This window comes from Suricata suricatta, chromosome 7 (genome assembly GCF_006229205.1).
Source record: "Suricata suricatta isolate VVHF042 chromosome 7, meerkat_22Aug2017_6uvM2_HiC, whole genome shotgun sequence".
NCBI lineage: Eukaryota > Metazoa > Chordata > Mammalia > Carnivora > Herpestidae > Suricata > Suricata suricatta.
Genome location: NC_043706.1, coordinates 3921039 through 3937334, shown reverse-complemented (window position 1 = coordinate 3937334; position 16296 = coordinate 3921039). Strand labels below are relative to the sequence as shown.

The 16296-nt window shown below is 47.7% G+C and overlaps 1 protein-coding gene across 1 annotated transcript in view; it reads left to right on the top strand.

Moving 5' to 3' along the window:
- Positions 1 to 12305, top strand: part of CARMIL1 (capping protein regulator and myosin 1 linker 1) — a 298331-nt gene extending 286026 nt beyond the window's left edge. Inside the window, exons 36-38 of the mRNA XM_029944967.1 lie at positions 7 to 21; positions 2309 to 2449; positions 11256 to 12305. Coding sequence (XP_029800827.1) covers positions 7 to 21; positions 2309 to 2449; positions 11256 to 11392 — 293 coding nt within the window. The 3' untranslated portion in view covers positions 11393 to 12305. The remainder of the gene's footprint in view (positions 1 to 6; positions 22 to 2308; positions 2450 to 11255) is intronic.
- The last annotated feature ends 3991 nt before the right edge of the window (positions 12306 to 16296 follow it).

Below are 16296 nucleotides of genomic sequence, written 5' to 3'. Positions count from 1 at the left end.
CGCGAGCCGCCCCGAAGCCCGGTGAGGGGGTGCGGGGCCGCGAGGGGCCGGCCTGGCTGGCCCCTGGGCTTGGCCGGATCGGATCAGGCTCCAGGGGTTGGGGGGGGCGGTGGGGGCGCCGGCGAACGTGGCGCAGGGCGTCCGCAGTGGGGGCTCGGAAGAGGCAGAGGCTGAGAGTTCCTTTATTCAACACGAGGCCCAGGGGCTCGGGTGGCAGGCGGGAGGGCCACTGCGGAGACGGCGTGTGCTGACCTTGTCCCAGGGCTTGACTGAGCCTTCTGAGACCCGTCTCCAGGGTCTACACCGTAGGGAAAGCTTCTGTTCCTCTCTTTCTGTCCTATATTCTGTGAATTATTTAGGGTTTAGAATAGGGCTTGGCAAACTCCGGGCCTGTTTTTGTAAATAGCATGTCACCTGGCGCACAGCCATGCCATTTCAATTAGCTTTTGCTCTGAAAGGTCAGAGTTGAGTAGTTGGGACAGAGGCCATTGGCCTGCAGAGCCAGAAATATTTATTGTTGGGCCCTTCACAGAAGTGTGCTGACTCTGGTTTTAGAAAATCTAATGATAGAAGAAGCATAAAAGCATTAGAAATGGATTGAACTCTGCCTTATTCTCCCCTGCATCCGCTCTTCCCCATACGGTTTTTTTCTTTGCTTTTCTCCAACGCTCTCTTATAAGAATTTTCAAACCTACGCGAAGTAGAGTGGATAATATGATGAACCCCGTGTCACCTCTGCACTTTCCCCCAGTAATATTTAGGCAAATGAGGGTAATGATATGTAGTCAGATTATGTCCCTCATCATCATTACTACTAATCCTTTTTTTTTTAAATGTTTATTTTGAGAGAGAGAGAGAGAGCACAAACAGGGCAGAGAGAGAGCAGAGAGAGAATCCCAAGCAGGCCCCACACTGTTAGCACGGACTCCAATGCGGGGCTCGAACTCACGGACCATGAGATCATGATCTGAGCCGTCAGTCACTTAACGGACTGAGCCCCCCAGGCGCCCCCCTCACTACCAATCTTAACTCTGTGCCAGGCGGTGTTCTACGTGTTTTATACGGATAAACTCCCAGCGTCCTCACCACTGCTCCATTGCCCAGATGTGGAAAGTGAGGTCCAGAGATTCTCAGCTTGGCAAGTCGCGCAGCTGGTGAGCAGTAGTAGACGCCAGGACCCCCCAGCTGTGGGGGTGAGCGCCCCCACGGGCCTCCTCCCCACGGCTCACGCGCTAGAAAGTAAGATGTACATCTCCTAATAATCATTTGTCAACACGCAGAGGATGTGGTAGAATGAGAAAAGGTAGTGTCGCTTGCACCCTAACTCATTCCACTTGTGGGTCCTTCCCATCCCCTCAGACACGCCTCTCATTCACCCAGCGGCCACCTGGTCTTCAAACTCAAATAACCTTGTGGGCAGTAGGGCAGAGAAAAGGGCGCAGTTCAGTAAATCCTTTCAGATAGAGTGAAGTCATTAGCCTGTAGAATTAAGAGACTAATGTTCTAATCCTAGAAATTTTGTCATCATTTTCACTCAGCGGGTCATTTAATCTCTTCATTTGTAGAGTGATCACCAAGGTCGTTCTGGTTCTAAAAGCCCATCGAGGGGCACCTGGGTGGCTCAGTCAGCTAAGCGGCTGACTTCGGCTCAGGTCATGATCTCACAGTTCATGGGTTCGAGCCCCACATCAAGCTCTGTGCTGACAGCTCAAAGCCTGGAGCTTACATGCTTCGGATTCTGTGTCTCCCTCTCTCTCTGCCCCTCCCCCACTCATGCTCTGTTTCTGTCTCAATAATAAGTAAACATTTAAAAAATTTTTAAAGAATAAAAATAATAAAAGTCTATCAACTCCACATTATTCTTAGTGGTCTCAGTATGTGTATATAGGCATGTGCACCTGCGTTGCTGTGTGTACGTGTGTTACGTGGCCACTGTACTGGGCAACACGGAAAGGCAGTGGCTTGTAAACATCACAGATTTTAAAACCAAACAGCCTCTGTGTCTGAGGCTAAAGGAACATTGACTTCATTTCCAGCGTCGTTTTCAAATATCAGCTCGTTGAAATTCTGTGTCAGCAAGGCAAATTCCCATCTGTCTGTGAATTTTAGAGATTTCAGCTTTTCCTAAGTTTCAGTTGTTTTTCTCCCTACTGTATTTAGCTGTTGCTTGCAGAGACATAAAACTCGGTCTCCGCCAGAAAAATAGAGATCTGATACTTGTAAAAAGTGATTGGCCATTCGTCTTTAGAGCGGTAACCTGGGGATCCAGTCTGGGGACCTGCTTGACTCCTGCGTTTGTGTCTCCCAGAGGACACCCCAGACTCTCCGTCCAGCCCTGGTTCCGTTAAAATTGCTCTTCTGCCACCTGTCCTGAAGAAAGTCCCTTCGGACAAGGAGAGAGATGGTCAGATTAGCCCCCAGCCCAGCCCCAGGACGTTTTCCCAGGAAGGTAAGAAATGGTTTCTCTCGCTTAGCTTTCTCCAAGGGGAGTTGTTTCAAGAGAAAGGAATCAACCCCGGTCTTGATGGGTATCCTAGAATTTAAATGGGCCTCCCTTGGACTAAACTTTTGGGACCAGAGCAGTTTCCTGGTTCAGAAACTTGATTCAGCCTTATTGATGGCATTGGACCTTCACGAAGGACAGTATACAGAGAATGAAAGTGTAGCAGACATCCAGCCCAAGGTTTACCTTCTTTGTAATCACTCGGTGCTCCCGAACCGGCTCTGGCAGCTACAGAGTGCCTTAAGTATTCTGTGACTCATTGGATGCCACTGATGGGCTTCTAGGTGTCATTATTTCCCAGAGCTCTCCCCCCAGGTGAGAATTACCATTGCTGTGGCTTGAAAGCAGCGCCGCAGGTGGGGGAGGCCCCGTGGCTCATGACACTCATTCACTCGTGAAGTCAGATGCGCCTTATTCTCCAGGCACCTGCCTGGACGCCTTCAGGGCATCATTGGACCAGCTTGCTCCTTCTAATTTGCTAGGGTAGGAGCAGAGCGAGGTAATCCTGGGCCTTGTGTGCCATCTCCCAGAATCAGATCAAGACTTATGAGCGGAGGGTGGCCTCAGCATCCCTGCATTTCTTTCACCCACCTCCCTCCCTCTGTTAAATACACAGTTGAGTTTTAGGTTCTACCCTCCATAAAGTGTAATTGCCATCTCTAAGCCCCAGCCAGGAAGGAATTCCAGAGCCCACGAGCCATTACCCATGACTAGACGGCCCTCATTATGGTTTGCGGCTGCTTTGTTTTATTTTAGGTGTTTGATGATTTTAGAATTCCTTGATCTTTCTGGCTTTGACATCATCCTCCACTGGCCATTTTATTAATCACAGTCTTGTGTTCTAGTTAATGGAAAGTATTTCCGAGTACTGTCTTTGCAATAGGAGAATAATAAAAATAAATGAATAGCAACAAAAAAAAAATAACACTGCCTGCTTTCTCCTCTCTGTCCTGCAGATTCATTTGGTGGGTACAAGCTCCCCTCACCTACTGGCTATAAATAAAAGAGGTAGGGACTTGACCAAAGCCAATAAACCACTCATGTCAAACAGCAGCCGAGGCCGTGGAAGGTAGCGAGCGCCTACAGTTACTGTATGCAGAATGAATAAACGGAGGGTTTGGTGGTACCACCCCCACCTTTGCCAGTCTTGGTGTAGAGAGAACGTTGGGCAGTGCGAGTCAGAGTGACTTGGGCCCTCCCCCCGCCCCCGCCCTCATTTTCCTCCGTCTGCAACCGCTGACTTTGTGTCCTTACTTAGAAGGAAGTTCTGAGGACGGCTTAACGTTTATGAAAAGTGATGTTTTCTGGGTGCCTTTGTGATTGCAAACAAGGCCTCGAGTAACCCGCCAGCCTCCGGAGTCAGCACAGGGGCCCTGGAGGGTGATTGCTAGAAGCGGCTGGCGCGCCCTCAGCCACTTCGGAAAAGCCCTGTGTTCTTTCCTGAGGAACTAAGTCGCCCCTCAGACGTTTCTGAGCTCAGGGGTAGATATGCGATTCCTTTGCTCATTGCCCTTTGAGCACAAACACGGCGAATAATTCGTGCCCCCGTCTTTCTAGGTAGGGACTCTCGAGCTTTCCCTGGGATCCACAGTAAGTTAAGTACAGATAGATCATCCTGGTGGTGGCACTTGGTATTGAAACCGAACTGAAAATATACATGCTGTCTGAGAACAGCGTGTAAACGTCCAAGGTGATAAGGAGTCTGACTTCAGTTTGTTGATCAGCTCATCGGCAGTGCTGGCCCAGGAGTGACAGGCCCTTGGGACCCCTTTTTCTTTAGAAACCGTTTCTGACCTGCTCATTCCTATTTTCTTGTACGTTATTTCATGCTGCTTACTTCGTTTCCTTGTTCTGTGCCTCCCTCTGGACTAGCGTGCCCAACTAATTTCTGAAGCAGGTAAATGGCTACGATTCTTCTGGATTCTTCCATAGTGAATGTCATTTTCGTTAATCCATCCTGGAATCAGAGGGGAGCCACGGGAGCCTTTGTTAGCACCGCTTTGGGGGCAGACTCGGAGCTCACCTCATTTTGCACCACATTTCCATAATGTTGGCTGTTGAATTCTGTAGGTGATGGTGAATCGGTGCGGGACCAAGGCTGTAGATTCCGCAACGCCTAGGTGGGGCGGGCTCTCGGATATTTAATTCTTAATATTAATAGTCTTTAATATGAATGCCAACACACTGATGTATTTGCTAACGCAAAGGGTAAGACGAATCCGTTTTCCTCAGTAGTGCAAAGAGGAGATTCTTACAAAAGACATTCAGATCGTGCCACTGACAAGCCTTCCAGTGGAGGGAAAAGATCTTCAAAACTGCACCCCATGATTGCAGAAGAGGAGGTGAAGGCAGTTGGGCACAGGAAGTCACAGCCAACAAATGGTTAGAGCCTTCGTGTCGCTTGTCATCCCTCACCGACCCAAAGCTCGTGAATTGGCACTAACGAAAACAAACTTTGAGTGACTTCTATCCTGGAACTGGCTCGGGGATTATTCATACAAATGATTTTTGTTTTCTAAATGGCAACAGGATGGTCCTTCCCTTTGGGGCAAAAAGCATTGACTCAAAGATCTAGAATTTCATACTCTTATGAGGGATCAAGTTACTTTGGAGTAGGCTGACTTGTCCTTTCCAGGTTCTGTGATTGTGTCAGTCTGTTCTTGTATATGGGGCCCTGCCTCCTGTTCTCTTGATCTCTCTACTCTTCTGTTCAATTTTAATTGGGATTGGGTCACAAATTCTTACAATAACACAGTTTCCGCCTTGAGAGGGTATTGGCCCAACACCATACCTTGTGCTGTGTTAGGAAAGGATCAGTAAAAGCTAGTGACGGAATGCCCCAGACCTTTCATTGTATTTTTTATGACCCTTTAGTGAGAAAGAAAAAGTACCAATTAACTTTTGAGCCTCTAAGGACAGTTTATTCCATTTTCTGGCCATCGCTTTTTGCCACCTGCCTTCCTTGAGACACTGCGGTGAATTCTGTTGTTTTCCGTTCAGGTGAACACAGTCCCAGGAGACAAAAAGGAGATGGATTTCAAATTGGCTTTGAGCCCCAGTGGGAAATGTTAAAGCAAGTCTCGCTGATTCAGAGAGCAAGTGTCTTTCCCATGACTCTGCGCTTAGGACCTTTCTGGTTAATAACATTTTTTGTAAATCTGACTTGAAAAATCTTTTAAAGGAAGTCTTAGTATCATAAAAGAAAAGAAATGTAGAATATTCTGGTATGTGAGATTGCTTTAAAGTCCTTTTCCCCTTGAAACAGGGCACTTTTCTTCCCGTAAAACCCTGTGGGGGGTTGACACGTAAGTGTATTTAGGCTCCCAGGGATGAAGTACGTGGCCCAGAATTCTAGCCAGAGCTCCAGGCCCTTCACGGCCTTCTGAGAAGGCACCTCCCACGGCAAGTCAGTGGAAGTGAGCTGATTATAGGAATAGCTTCTCTTCCTTGCAAAAGGATAAAGCATTCTGAAACGTTCACACTTTGTTACTGATAGCTCCCCTCCTGTGAGACCCGCTGCACGGCCTCACAACCCAACTCGTTAGGACGCCTCAGTGGGAACTGCTGTCTTTGAGGACTTTCCCCGACAGAGGCTCCCAAACCAAAACAAGAACCAGAAGGCATGTGCTGTCTCCCCGTGAGCAGCGACGTGGGGCCAGCTTTCCGACCCGCCAGGCGGTCTGGCCCCCGCTAGCTAGATGACGGGGTGGAGTGGGCGCAGTTAGGGACAGGACCCACAGCAGAAAGGGAAGCCTGTGGGCCAGGTAGCGCCTGCCCTAGAAAAAACACCGGATTTGGTCCTTCGCCTTTAAAGGACTTCCTGAAACAAATGTAATGTTATATGGCAACCAGACTTTAGTTAGAAATGTAAAATCAGAAAATACCAGTGATGTCACGGACACCGCTGAGGGACGCTCTGGTTAACCCCAAGATAATCAAACATACACACTGACCCACGGTGGGTTTTGTAAATAAAGTTTTATTGGAACACATGCACACGGATTTCCTGCGTGGTACACTCGTTTATAGGCACATGCTTACAATAACTCTCCTAAGAGATTTTCTCTGGGATTTTCAGGAAAACCTCTTATCTTCAAGTGACAGAAAAGTGACAGCAACGAATGCCTACGACATTTGTTTTCTGAGCAGAGGCTGAGTTCTTTGTAGAGTATATTAAATCAGAAGCAGTGTGTCTGTGTTGCCTCTTTTAATAAGGTCACATAGATGTTTCTAGGTTTGGGCATCTAGATTTGTGTCTAGATGTTGCTAGCATTTGAACTGTTGTGTTGGTTGACTTCTGTCACTTGGGTTATTTAACGAAGTGATGGAGTGCAGCATTTCTTCCCAGAAGCCCCTAAAAGGGCTTCACACAACACACCAGGAGACCTCACCCAGGACCACACTGACCTGCAGGAAGGCATTGGGATAGGGCGAAAAGAGGCTGGCGATGGAGATGAGCCAGATCGTAGGGAGGCCAGGAGTTCTGCGCCTGGCCCAGAGTTTTCCATGACCTCCTGGACTTACAGGTCTCCCTCCGCTGGGCTCTGTCAGTTTGATGGAATGAAACAGGACCATCTTGTGTTTGCTTTTCTGCCCTGGTTTCTTGAAATATTGGCAGGAACCAAAAAAGTAGTTTTTACAGTGGCTTCAATTAAAGTCATTTTATGTCGAATATTTTAATTTTGTTTTGTTAGTGCCGATTCCCACACTTGCCTGTCTTCATCCCTGAGGATTGCAAAGCAGTCTGCTTTCTGAATAGTTCCCGGCTCACACGCGGCACGTAGGAAAGCGGTCCTGTTATCCCTCGCCCTGCTCCTTCCTTTCAGTCTTTCAGTGGCAGCTTCGTGTCTGCTGAAACAGCTCGCTTACCTTCCTGAATCGCGTGTCCGTGTGGCAAACAGAGGCTACTGTTCTCAAAGCATGCTGCATATTTTTATCCTGATTGTTGCTTTGTGTGCCTGTTTTAGTATTGACTTGACAGGTGAAATGCTTACTTTCTTTTACTGGAAATATCTGTAACTCTGAATTGTGTGTTCTTCCCCGTCTTGCATTTAATTATAAGCCGTGATATTTTCATTAGAGTATGTCCTGTTTTCTTGTAGAAAATAGTTGATTTGGCTTTGTATCTATAATGATGTATCCTGTTTGTTCAGACTGTCTTATTCTGAGATGCCTTTTATACGTCACTTGCTCCTTCCGTAATCCAGCCTGTAACCAACGAATGTCTGGCTGTGGCGTAGGGCCGGTAAGCTCTAGCCTCCTTTTTACACCAGATCTGGGTTCTACTACCTCGATATGAGTTCTTCAAAAGAAACTTAACCATTGGTCAGCAGTTTTGGCTCCTACCAGAAAGCATAAAAAAATCAGGGCTGGCTACTGAATATTATTTTTAAGGTTGTCATGTTTTCCTCCTGGGAAATATGGATGTGAGTGGAGCTTAAAATGAAGGAAAGCTCAAATTCTCAAAGGCATCTCCAATTCTCAATTTATATGCATATTTTGGAAGCTTTAAGATTAACACATGTGTCTGTGTGTGTATAATACATATATGTAAGTATGTATTTACTCATGTATATATGCAAAGTCAAATCATCTTCCAGAACGACAGATTCATGTCTGATCCTATCTGCACCAGTCATTGCCCCCATAGACGGGATGTGAGTATCCACAGAGTGTGTGTGTTGAATAACATGTGCACTTGAGCATTTTTTATCATTTTAATGGTATGTGGAACAGCAAGAGACACGTATATAGACACACAGAGATGCTTCAGCACGTGAACAGGACGAATCCTTGAACTGCACAAGTGCAGTAAAACACCCTGTTTTTTCTCTCCTGGATCAAGTCAAGCATCAAATCAGGCTGCCCTGAATTTTATACTCTATTTGTTTGTTTTATAAATGTTTGTTTATTTATTAATTAATTAATTAATTAATTTATTTATTTATTTTGAGAGAGAGAGAGCATGCAAGCAGGGAAGGGCCGAGAGAGAGGATCCCAAGCAGGCTCCATGCAGTCTGCACAGAGCCCGACACGAGGCTCAAACGCACAAACATGAGACCATGACCTGAGCCGAAATCAAGAGACAATGCTTAACCAGCTGAGCTACCCAGGCGCCTCCTGAATCTTCTATTTCAAAATAACTTCTAGAGTTTTAAGTTTCAAGCAGACATTACCTTATTTGGATTATTCATTAGTGGGAGCTTGACCAAACCTACTTCAATATAATCGTAATTAGCATCCTAAATATATGTAATCAAATAGATGCTGCCTACAGACTGGATAACAAACTTAACAAAGAACAGTCCCCCCACAAAGTTGTTCGTGCCGGTGAGCTGCACCAATGAGAAGGCAGGAGGCTGGGAGACCGAGCACACTGGCCACTTGTGTGATTTTAGGTCCCCAGTCTCATTGCCTCGGTCTCCTGTGCACTCACACCCCTCCCTGCAACCAACACCAAGGAAATGCCACCCGAACTAGCTCACATCCACAAGAGTTGAATCAGTGAATTTTTAAATAGCGTCACTGCCTCCGTGAGCTGCTCTATCAGCCCTAGGAAGACTGTGTCATTCCTCTCAGTGACTGTGTTGGACAAATTAAAATCTGTGCTCTCCTGACTGGTAGTGGGTGTGTGGCACCAACCCAGAGACCAGACTGTGAACTTGTTAATGATGCAGCTTGAAAGGCAGTCTGCCTCCTGCAGGAAGATTCCCATGTGAGGTCTCTCACAGTTTCAGTTAGCTGTGCTCCAGCGACCTTGGTCCATCCAACGTGCTCTTGGTTTTCACCTGTGACATAAACATTTTGGATGGCATGAGTTTCTCCATTTTTAGAGAGTACTCTGATGTCACAGAACATGAACGAGGCCCTGGGATTTTGAGGAAGCCATAATACTGGAGGGATAAAAAGCTTTTAAATCGAAGAATTAGAGCCAATACGTTTGCTCTGAAGACACAGAAGCAACGTATCACTATTTTTATTTCTTCTTTTGAAGCTAGAGTGTTGGAAATTTGGTTTTGAGTCACTTGATACACAAAACAACTCATTTTGATTTTAAAAGGGAATGAATACAATTTTCTATCAAAATTGAGGTTGGATTATTGCAAAGTATCTTTGAGATGATTATACATCTGCTTTCCTTCCTCCTGGTCGTAGCACATGCAGAAGCTGAGAACTTAGAGAGTTCTTTGTGTATTACTTTCAAATTGATTTTGTGATGAAGGACAGCTATTTTTAGAACATTATTTACCTTTTCCCCCGAACCTGATTTGTCAACGACTTTCAAAGGACATTTATTATTTTCTTACACGACTCCAGCAAAAAAATAAAATCAATTGTAATATGTATTTGCTTTTCCCTTCCATCTGAGAATTTGCTCCAAGGCATTGGATAAAAAGAGGTCAGGTTTTTTAAAATATTACTTATTTTTATGATGAGATTTGAAGGGTTTATCCTTTTGAGAACACTGGATGATACCCATCTAATGTAATTAACTAAATTTACATTTTTTATTGTCTAGAGATCAGAATCTGGCCCCTCAACCAGTTTGGCAAGAGAAATCTTTTACTAAGTTTACATTTTAACTATTAGGTTTCCCTAGGAACTTTTACTTCCTGAAATACACTTTAGTGGATGAAGCATTTGAATAGTCCCTTCCTGGCAGGATGAATTTTAGCATAATTGGTAAAGTCACAGTGATTAGAGGCGTCAGCTTAGTCCGGCCACTTTCCAGACCTGTGTTCCTGGTCGGATTACTTGAACTTCTGAGTGATGAGGTAGCTTTTGTCTGCTTTCAAGCTACACAGGGTGTGGGGTTTGGTATTTTTAGCTTAAGTGGTGTCTGTACAAAAGACTTGGTGAGTACTATGGAATAACCCTTAACAGCCTGAGGCATGGCGCCCACAGCGCTCTGACCTTGTTGTCAGGAACACGCCCTTCGCAGGGAGAGGCATCATTTAAATCCAGATCCCACGTTTTGCAAAACCTCCTTCCAGGGAAGGGGTGAGGAGCACACGTGCCCAACGTGACACGTAACAGTGACTCCGTGCCAGGAATTCTTACCCGTCGTCGCCGTGCACCGTCGCTGGGGGTCCTTCACATTATGTGTGATCAGAGCAGGCAGCAGGTGACAGTTCTGTCACCGGAGGCTGGTTCCCAAAGGACTCACCGCACCAGAGGCAGCATTCATTTGTTTTCACACGGCTCTGGGCTGTTCATTTCCCCCGAGGCTCGCTGGGCCTTCCTGGAGTCATGGCCCCGGAGCAGACAGCCAGCTCTAGATGGTGGCGGAAGGCATCAGGCGGGACATGTGTCCGGCGCCGCCTCCGCCAGGCTCTCTGCCCTGCCCCCTCAGCCACACGAAATACGGCTGTGCGAGAGGGGTCAGAGGGCCCCCCATCATTTCCCCCATCCACACCCCCAGATTCTCAACCTCGGCAGAGAGAGCATTGCCCTCTCGTGGCCTGGAGCTTTTGTGTTTTCTCATTTCGATTTGCTTCTGTTTTTCTTGGTTTGTTTTTAATTTCCATCCCGAGTCTCTAAACATAGTTGGTGAGATGTTTCTGAGGAAGTTCCTCCTAAACCCGCCTGCCCCTTGGGCCCCCCCCCCCCCCCCCCCCCCCCCCCCCCCCCCCCCCCCCCCCCCCCCCCCCCCCCCCCCCCCCCCCCCCCCCCCCCCCCCCCGCGGCTCACCGGCTATCAGGCGGTGGATGGTACTCTTCCTGCTGTAATGACATCCGCCCTTTCCTTTCAGTTTCCAGGAGAAGCTGGGGCCCGCAGGCCCAGGAGTGTCCGGAGCAGAAGCCGTGGTCCTCTGGCAGAGACGGCCACCAAGGCAGCAAATCCAGCGACTCCGGGGAGGAAGCAGAGAGAGAGTTTATTTTTGTGTAAAGGTCCCCCGTGCACAGTCTCCTTGCAGGGGTGCTTTGTCGGCCCTGAGAGAGGAGTCCAGGGCGACGCTTCCTCCCGCGTTTTCTCTCGGTGCTCTTTTCTTTTTCCTTCTTTCCTTTACTTGCCTTTTGAAAACAGAAACAGACCCATTTGGTTTTTTTTGGTAATCAACACACATTTGTTTGGTCTTCTCCCGACCCTCGGGCATTTGATTCAGAAGCATTCCTTCCTATGCCTTTAGTGAAAGCCAGCAATTATTCCGTGGGCCCTACTTGAATTTCTCGGAGGCAGCGACAGTGTGGCCCGCAAGATGAGTTTTTGGAGGCAGTCCAAGTAACTGGACGCGCACTCACCCGAGTAACACCACCGGCTGAAGGTGGGGTACTGCTGCATGGACCCCTGTCAGATCTGCACTTGACTGAGAGAGCAGTTGATTCTTGATGTACGCAATTGCACATTGTAAGTATATTAACAGAGCACACTAATAAATAATTTGTATAAATTATATATATTAGGTCTTGGCTCTGGTTTCTGCATTCTCCCGTGGGGAGCCTTCTCCTTCCTGGTGTGGAATTGCACCTGTAGATCCGGCCGGTGGCCTGTGCACCACCATCAAGGGGCCCACTTGAGAACGGAGCGAAAGATGCCCGCGGCTGATCCTACTGTGTGCCCAAGTTCATGTACATAGTGATTGGAATGAGGTTTTATGAATATTTGTGGTTTTTGAAGGCCTATAATTTCTGTCTGCATATTAGCTTTTAATGTATGATTTTAAGAAAGAATACTTTGACACCTGTAAAAAATCAAAGCACTACTCTTTTTAAGACATTTCACAAATATTCACTTACATTACAGGCTGAGGTATTTTATTCATATGTATATTTATACCAATAAAATGATTTTACAAGTGGAATTTTGGCCTACTTTGGTTACTTTGTAAACTTAGGATTGGCTCGTGGTAGCAAACTTTGTTTGTGTTTCCAAAATCCAGAATACTCACAGACCCCAGATAATCGAACCTGTTTTATTCAAAATAGACGGAACTTGCTAATCCGTTGCCTGCTCTGGGCTTTGCGAAAAAGAAGTTGTTAATCAAAAGTGTGTGAGTTTGATCCATGTTCTGTTCCCTCAGATCAAGGTTCCTAAAGGGGGTGCAAGTGTGAAGGGTGTTTGAATTCACAGGCAGTGTGGGTGACTGTTGGAAGGAAGAATTACAGAAGTTGGGGCTTGTATGACATGACTCTTCCCCTCCCCGCTCCACACACACTCACACTCACACACACCTACACGGACTGAGTGCCAGTGAAGGTGGACTGAACGGTTTACTGCCATTGCGTGAGAATCTGTGAAGACACAGAACGTTGCTCCTGCCAAATAAATGTCATAATGTCACACGTGCCCATAGGAACAGACGTCCCTGTTGATGTGTCGATTAGAGAAACCTGGGGAGGGAGATGGGCCTCGGAGGCTACGGGCACAGGCAGCACAACAGACGCTGCATTCGTGGCCAGCAGGTGGCACTGGGACAGGGGAGTGAGTGCTGTCCATGATGCTCGGGCCTCCAAGGAGGTGGCATTTGCGCAGGGCCTTGAAGCAATATCTTCGTAAGTGCAAGGACTTGGTGTGATTCGTAGTATTGTCCCCCATAAATGCATGATGTGGCCCATGTCAGACCACAGGCATTAGTGGGGGGACAGCAGGGTGTGCAAGCAAGGTCACCGTCACTTAGAACTGCACGTGGTGAAGACCACACCTGAGATCTCTTTCTGGAGTTTAGCATCAGGAGCTGGCTTGCGTTGACTGCCGTTTTAACTCTGTTTGCCCAACAGCATTCCCAGAGAAAATAGCTGTGCAAACGCGAAGGGAAAACAAATGATTCGTTTCCTTGTGCAAAAAAGAAAGAATGAGAAATTACAGCGCGATTGCTCTCAGAAGGCGGGGGAGCCCGGTGTTTCCAGAGCAGTTGCCCGTCTTCAGTCTCCTGTGGAAATGCTAAACTGAGATGGCCTTGAAACGATTCTTCGCGTCGCATTTTCCACGTGCCAGGTTGAGAGCAGTGCCTGAGTGTGACCCTGCAGTGTGGAGACAGCGTGGTGCGTGCATCTCACTCTGTCCCTCTCTGCGTCTCCCCCGGGGCGGGAACGGTGGCCCGGGCCCTGGACGGCATGTTTGGGAGCAGGCTGGAGGTCCACGCGGACTCGGCTGCAAACTGTGGGGCTGACTCTTTGTCAGGCGCTAAGGGACTAGCAGAGGTGTCGGACCCTCAGGTTGTCACTGCCACGGTCAGGGTCCTGCTCTGAGTGACGTGCTCCCCTCCTGACTTGAACTTCCTCCGCCTGGAGCCCAGCTCCGTGGCCAAACTGCTGGAAGCCAGGGGGAGGGAGGCGGAGCACAGAGGCACACGGAGGGTTGAAAGCAAAGGATGTACTTTTCTTCTCTTTCTCATGTTTGGTTTTTCGTTGGTCTCTCCTGCATGTTGACTAGATGAAGCAGAGCTGTAAAAGTGCGTTTTGACAGGAGCACACTGTATACACTGTGTTAGCGCACTTGACAATACATTTTTAAAATAATAATGAATAATAATAATAAAAATAAAAGCGCGTTGTGATGGGCAAGCCCCCTGCTCCCCGGGAGGCGCTGTCTGAACATCCGGGCCCCACGGCTCTCGGCTCCCAGGAGGCAGAGGACGGGATTCTCACTGCTGTGGGCCACGCACACGCGGAAGAGGACACCAGCTCCGCCACCTGCCACTGACCATGGAAGCTCTGAACAGGGTCCTTCACCTCGGGCCCTGGGCTGGGGAGGACTCGAGGCATCTGTGAGCTCGAGTTGTTGGAAAACTTCCATCTTTATTTCCACTCACCTCCTTTGCAATTTCGTGTTTCCTTCAATGACACGTCCAGGCAGTGAGCCCTGCTTGTACCAGCAGTGCCTGGGACAGTGGCAGTCACAGATCCTTTCCTGTCCATTTATAATTATTGTAGGTATGGCCAAACTTGTTCACGGGTGCCATGACTCAGAATTATGGAGGCCGTGAGACACCCGCCAGGCTGTGTCATTCAACGATCCCACAAAGCAAGCACATTCCCTTCTAAACCAAATAAGTTTAATATTTAATTTACTTAATATTTAATATTCAATGAAGTAATAAAATTAAAAATTAATTTAATATTTAATGTTAAATTAATATTTACTCTTCTACCCATACTTCAGTGTAATTCGTTTTCTTGGTAGGACTTTATGCCCTATTTTATGTATTTAAATTATAGTAGATAAAATTTTATTTATATACAAATCTTCATTCTGAGAGCAGGTCGCTGGACCTCATGAGGCTGCCAGAGAAGCTGTTGGGTGAAGCCGGAGGGGACTCTGGCTCTAAGGCCTGCCGCAGCCCCACTGGGAGGAGGGACGTACGCTCTCATGGAAGCCTCTGGAGACGACCAGGAAACGGCTCTTCTCACGAGCACAGACTCCCTCCTGCTGTCTTCCATGCTGTTCTGTCTTCCGCCACCTTACGCACCCCTGAAACCCTGTTTCCGTTGGTCCAGAAAGCGCATAAGATTTAAAAGTCAAATTTATTGGTGAGGAGAAGATGGTTCGAGGGCTGGGACAGAAGCTCTGACTTCCGTGTGAAGCATCCTCTTGGAGTCTGACGTGGACACGGGGTGGAACGGGGTCAGCTAGGGGCTCCTACTTCTAGTCGAAAACCAGAGAGATGGTTTTCTCCATCAAGGTCAACAGCAAGAGCGCTCTGGCCTCCAGGAGAGAGCCTATGCGACCAATGTAAGATGTAGGGTTTTTTTAATTGAGGCACAAGTGACCTAGAACATATTAGCTTCGGGTGTACAACAGGATTTGAGATTTGTGGATGTTGCTACATGATATGCACACAGTACCTCTAGTGAACATCTGCCCTCATCCAGAGTCACAGAAGATGTTATTCTTGTGATGAGAACTTTTAAGATGGACTCTCTTAAAAACATCAAATATGCAATACAGTATTCTTTTTTTATTAAAGTTTACTTATTTCGAGAGCACGCACGTGCGAGCAGGGGAGGGGTAGAGAGAAGAAGAGAGAATCCCAACCAGGCTCCAAGCTGTCTGCGCAGTGCCTGATGTGGGGCTCAAGTTCACGAGCTGTGAGATCACGACCTGAGCCAGATCAAGAGTTGAACACTCAACCGAGCCCCGCAGGCGCCCCTGCAACACTGTGTCATTAACCACAGTCACCGTGCTGTTACAGCACACCTCCATGACTTAGCCATTTTGTAACTAGGAGTTTGTACCTTCTGACCCTCTTTACCCACTTTGCTCGCACTCTACACCCTGCCTTTGGCACCCGCCAGTCTGCTCCCTTTGTTTAAGAGGTGGAGTGTTTTGGTTTTCTTGGTTGGTTTTGGTTTTTGTTTCTTGGGTTCCACACACAAGTGAGACCATACAGTACTTGTCTTTGACATCTCACTCGGCCTAACGCCTTCGAAGTCCATGCACATTGTGGGAACCAGTAACACTTCATTCTTTTTTATGGCCAAGTAGTAGGTTTTATCCTTATTCAGGCGTGAAGAGGTCTACAGCTCAGAAGACGCCCGCTATTGAGAAGACACTTGGTCACTCACTGGAGGGGACACACCATGTGCCTGTGTGGCCACGCGGGCAGCACCAGGCGCGGTCAGGAGAGGAGGCACGAGGGAAGCATGGGCGAGAGCCTGCTGTAATCTCCTGGAGGAACAGACAAGGCTATGGTAAGCAGGTTTTGGATTGGCCGGTTGGTTTGTTTCAGCGGGTTCTGGCGTGTTGTGGCTGTCCTGCTTGTGCGGTACCTGGCCCGGGAGGGGATAGTCACAGAGGAGGTGACAGGGCATGGGCGCTGCATGCGCCAGTTTGCATGAAAAAGGCCCAGCCTG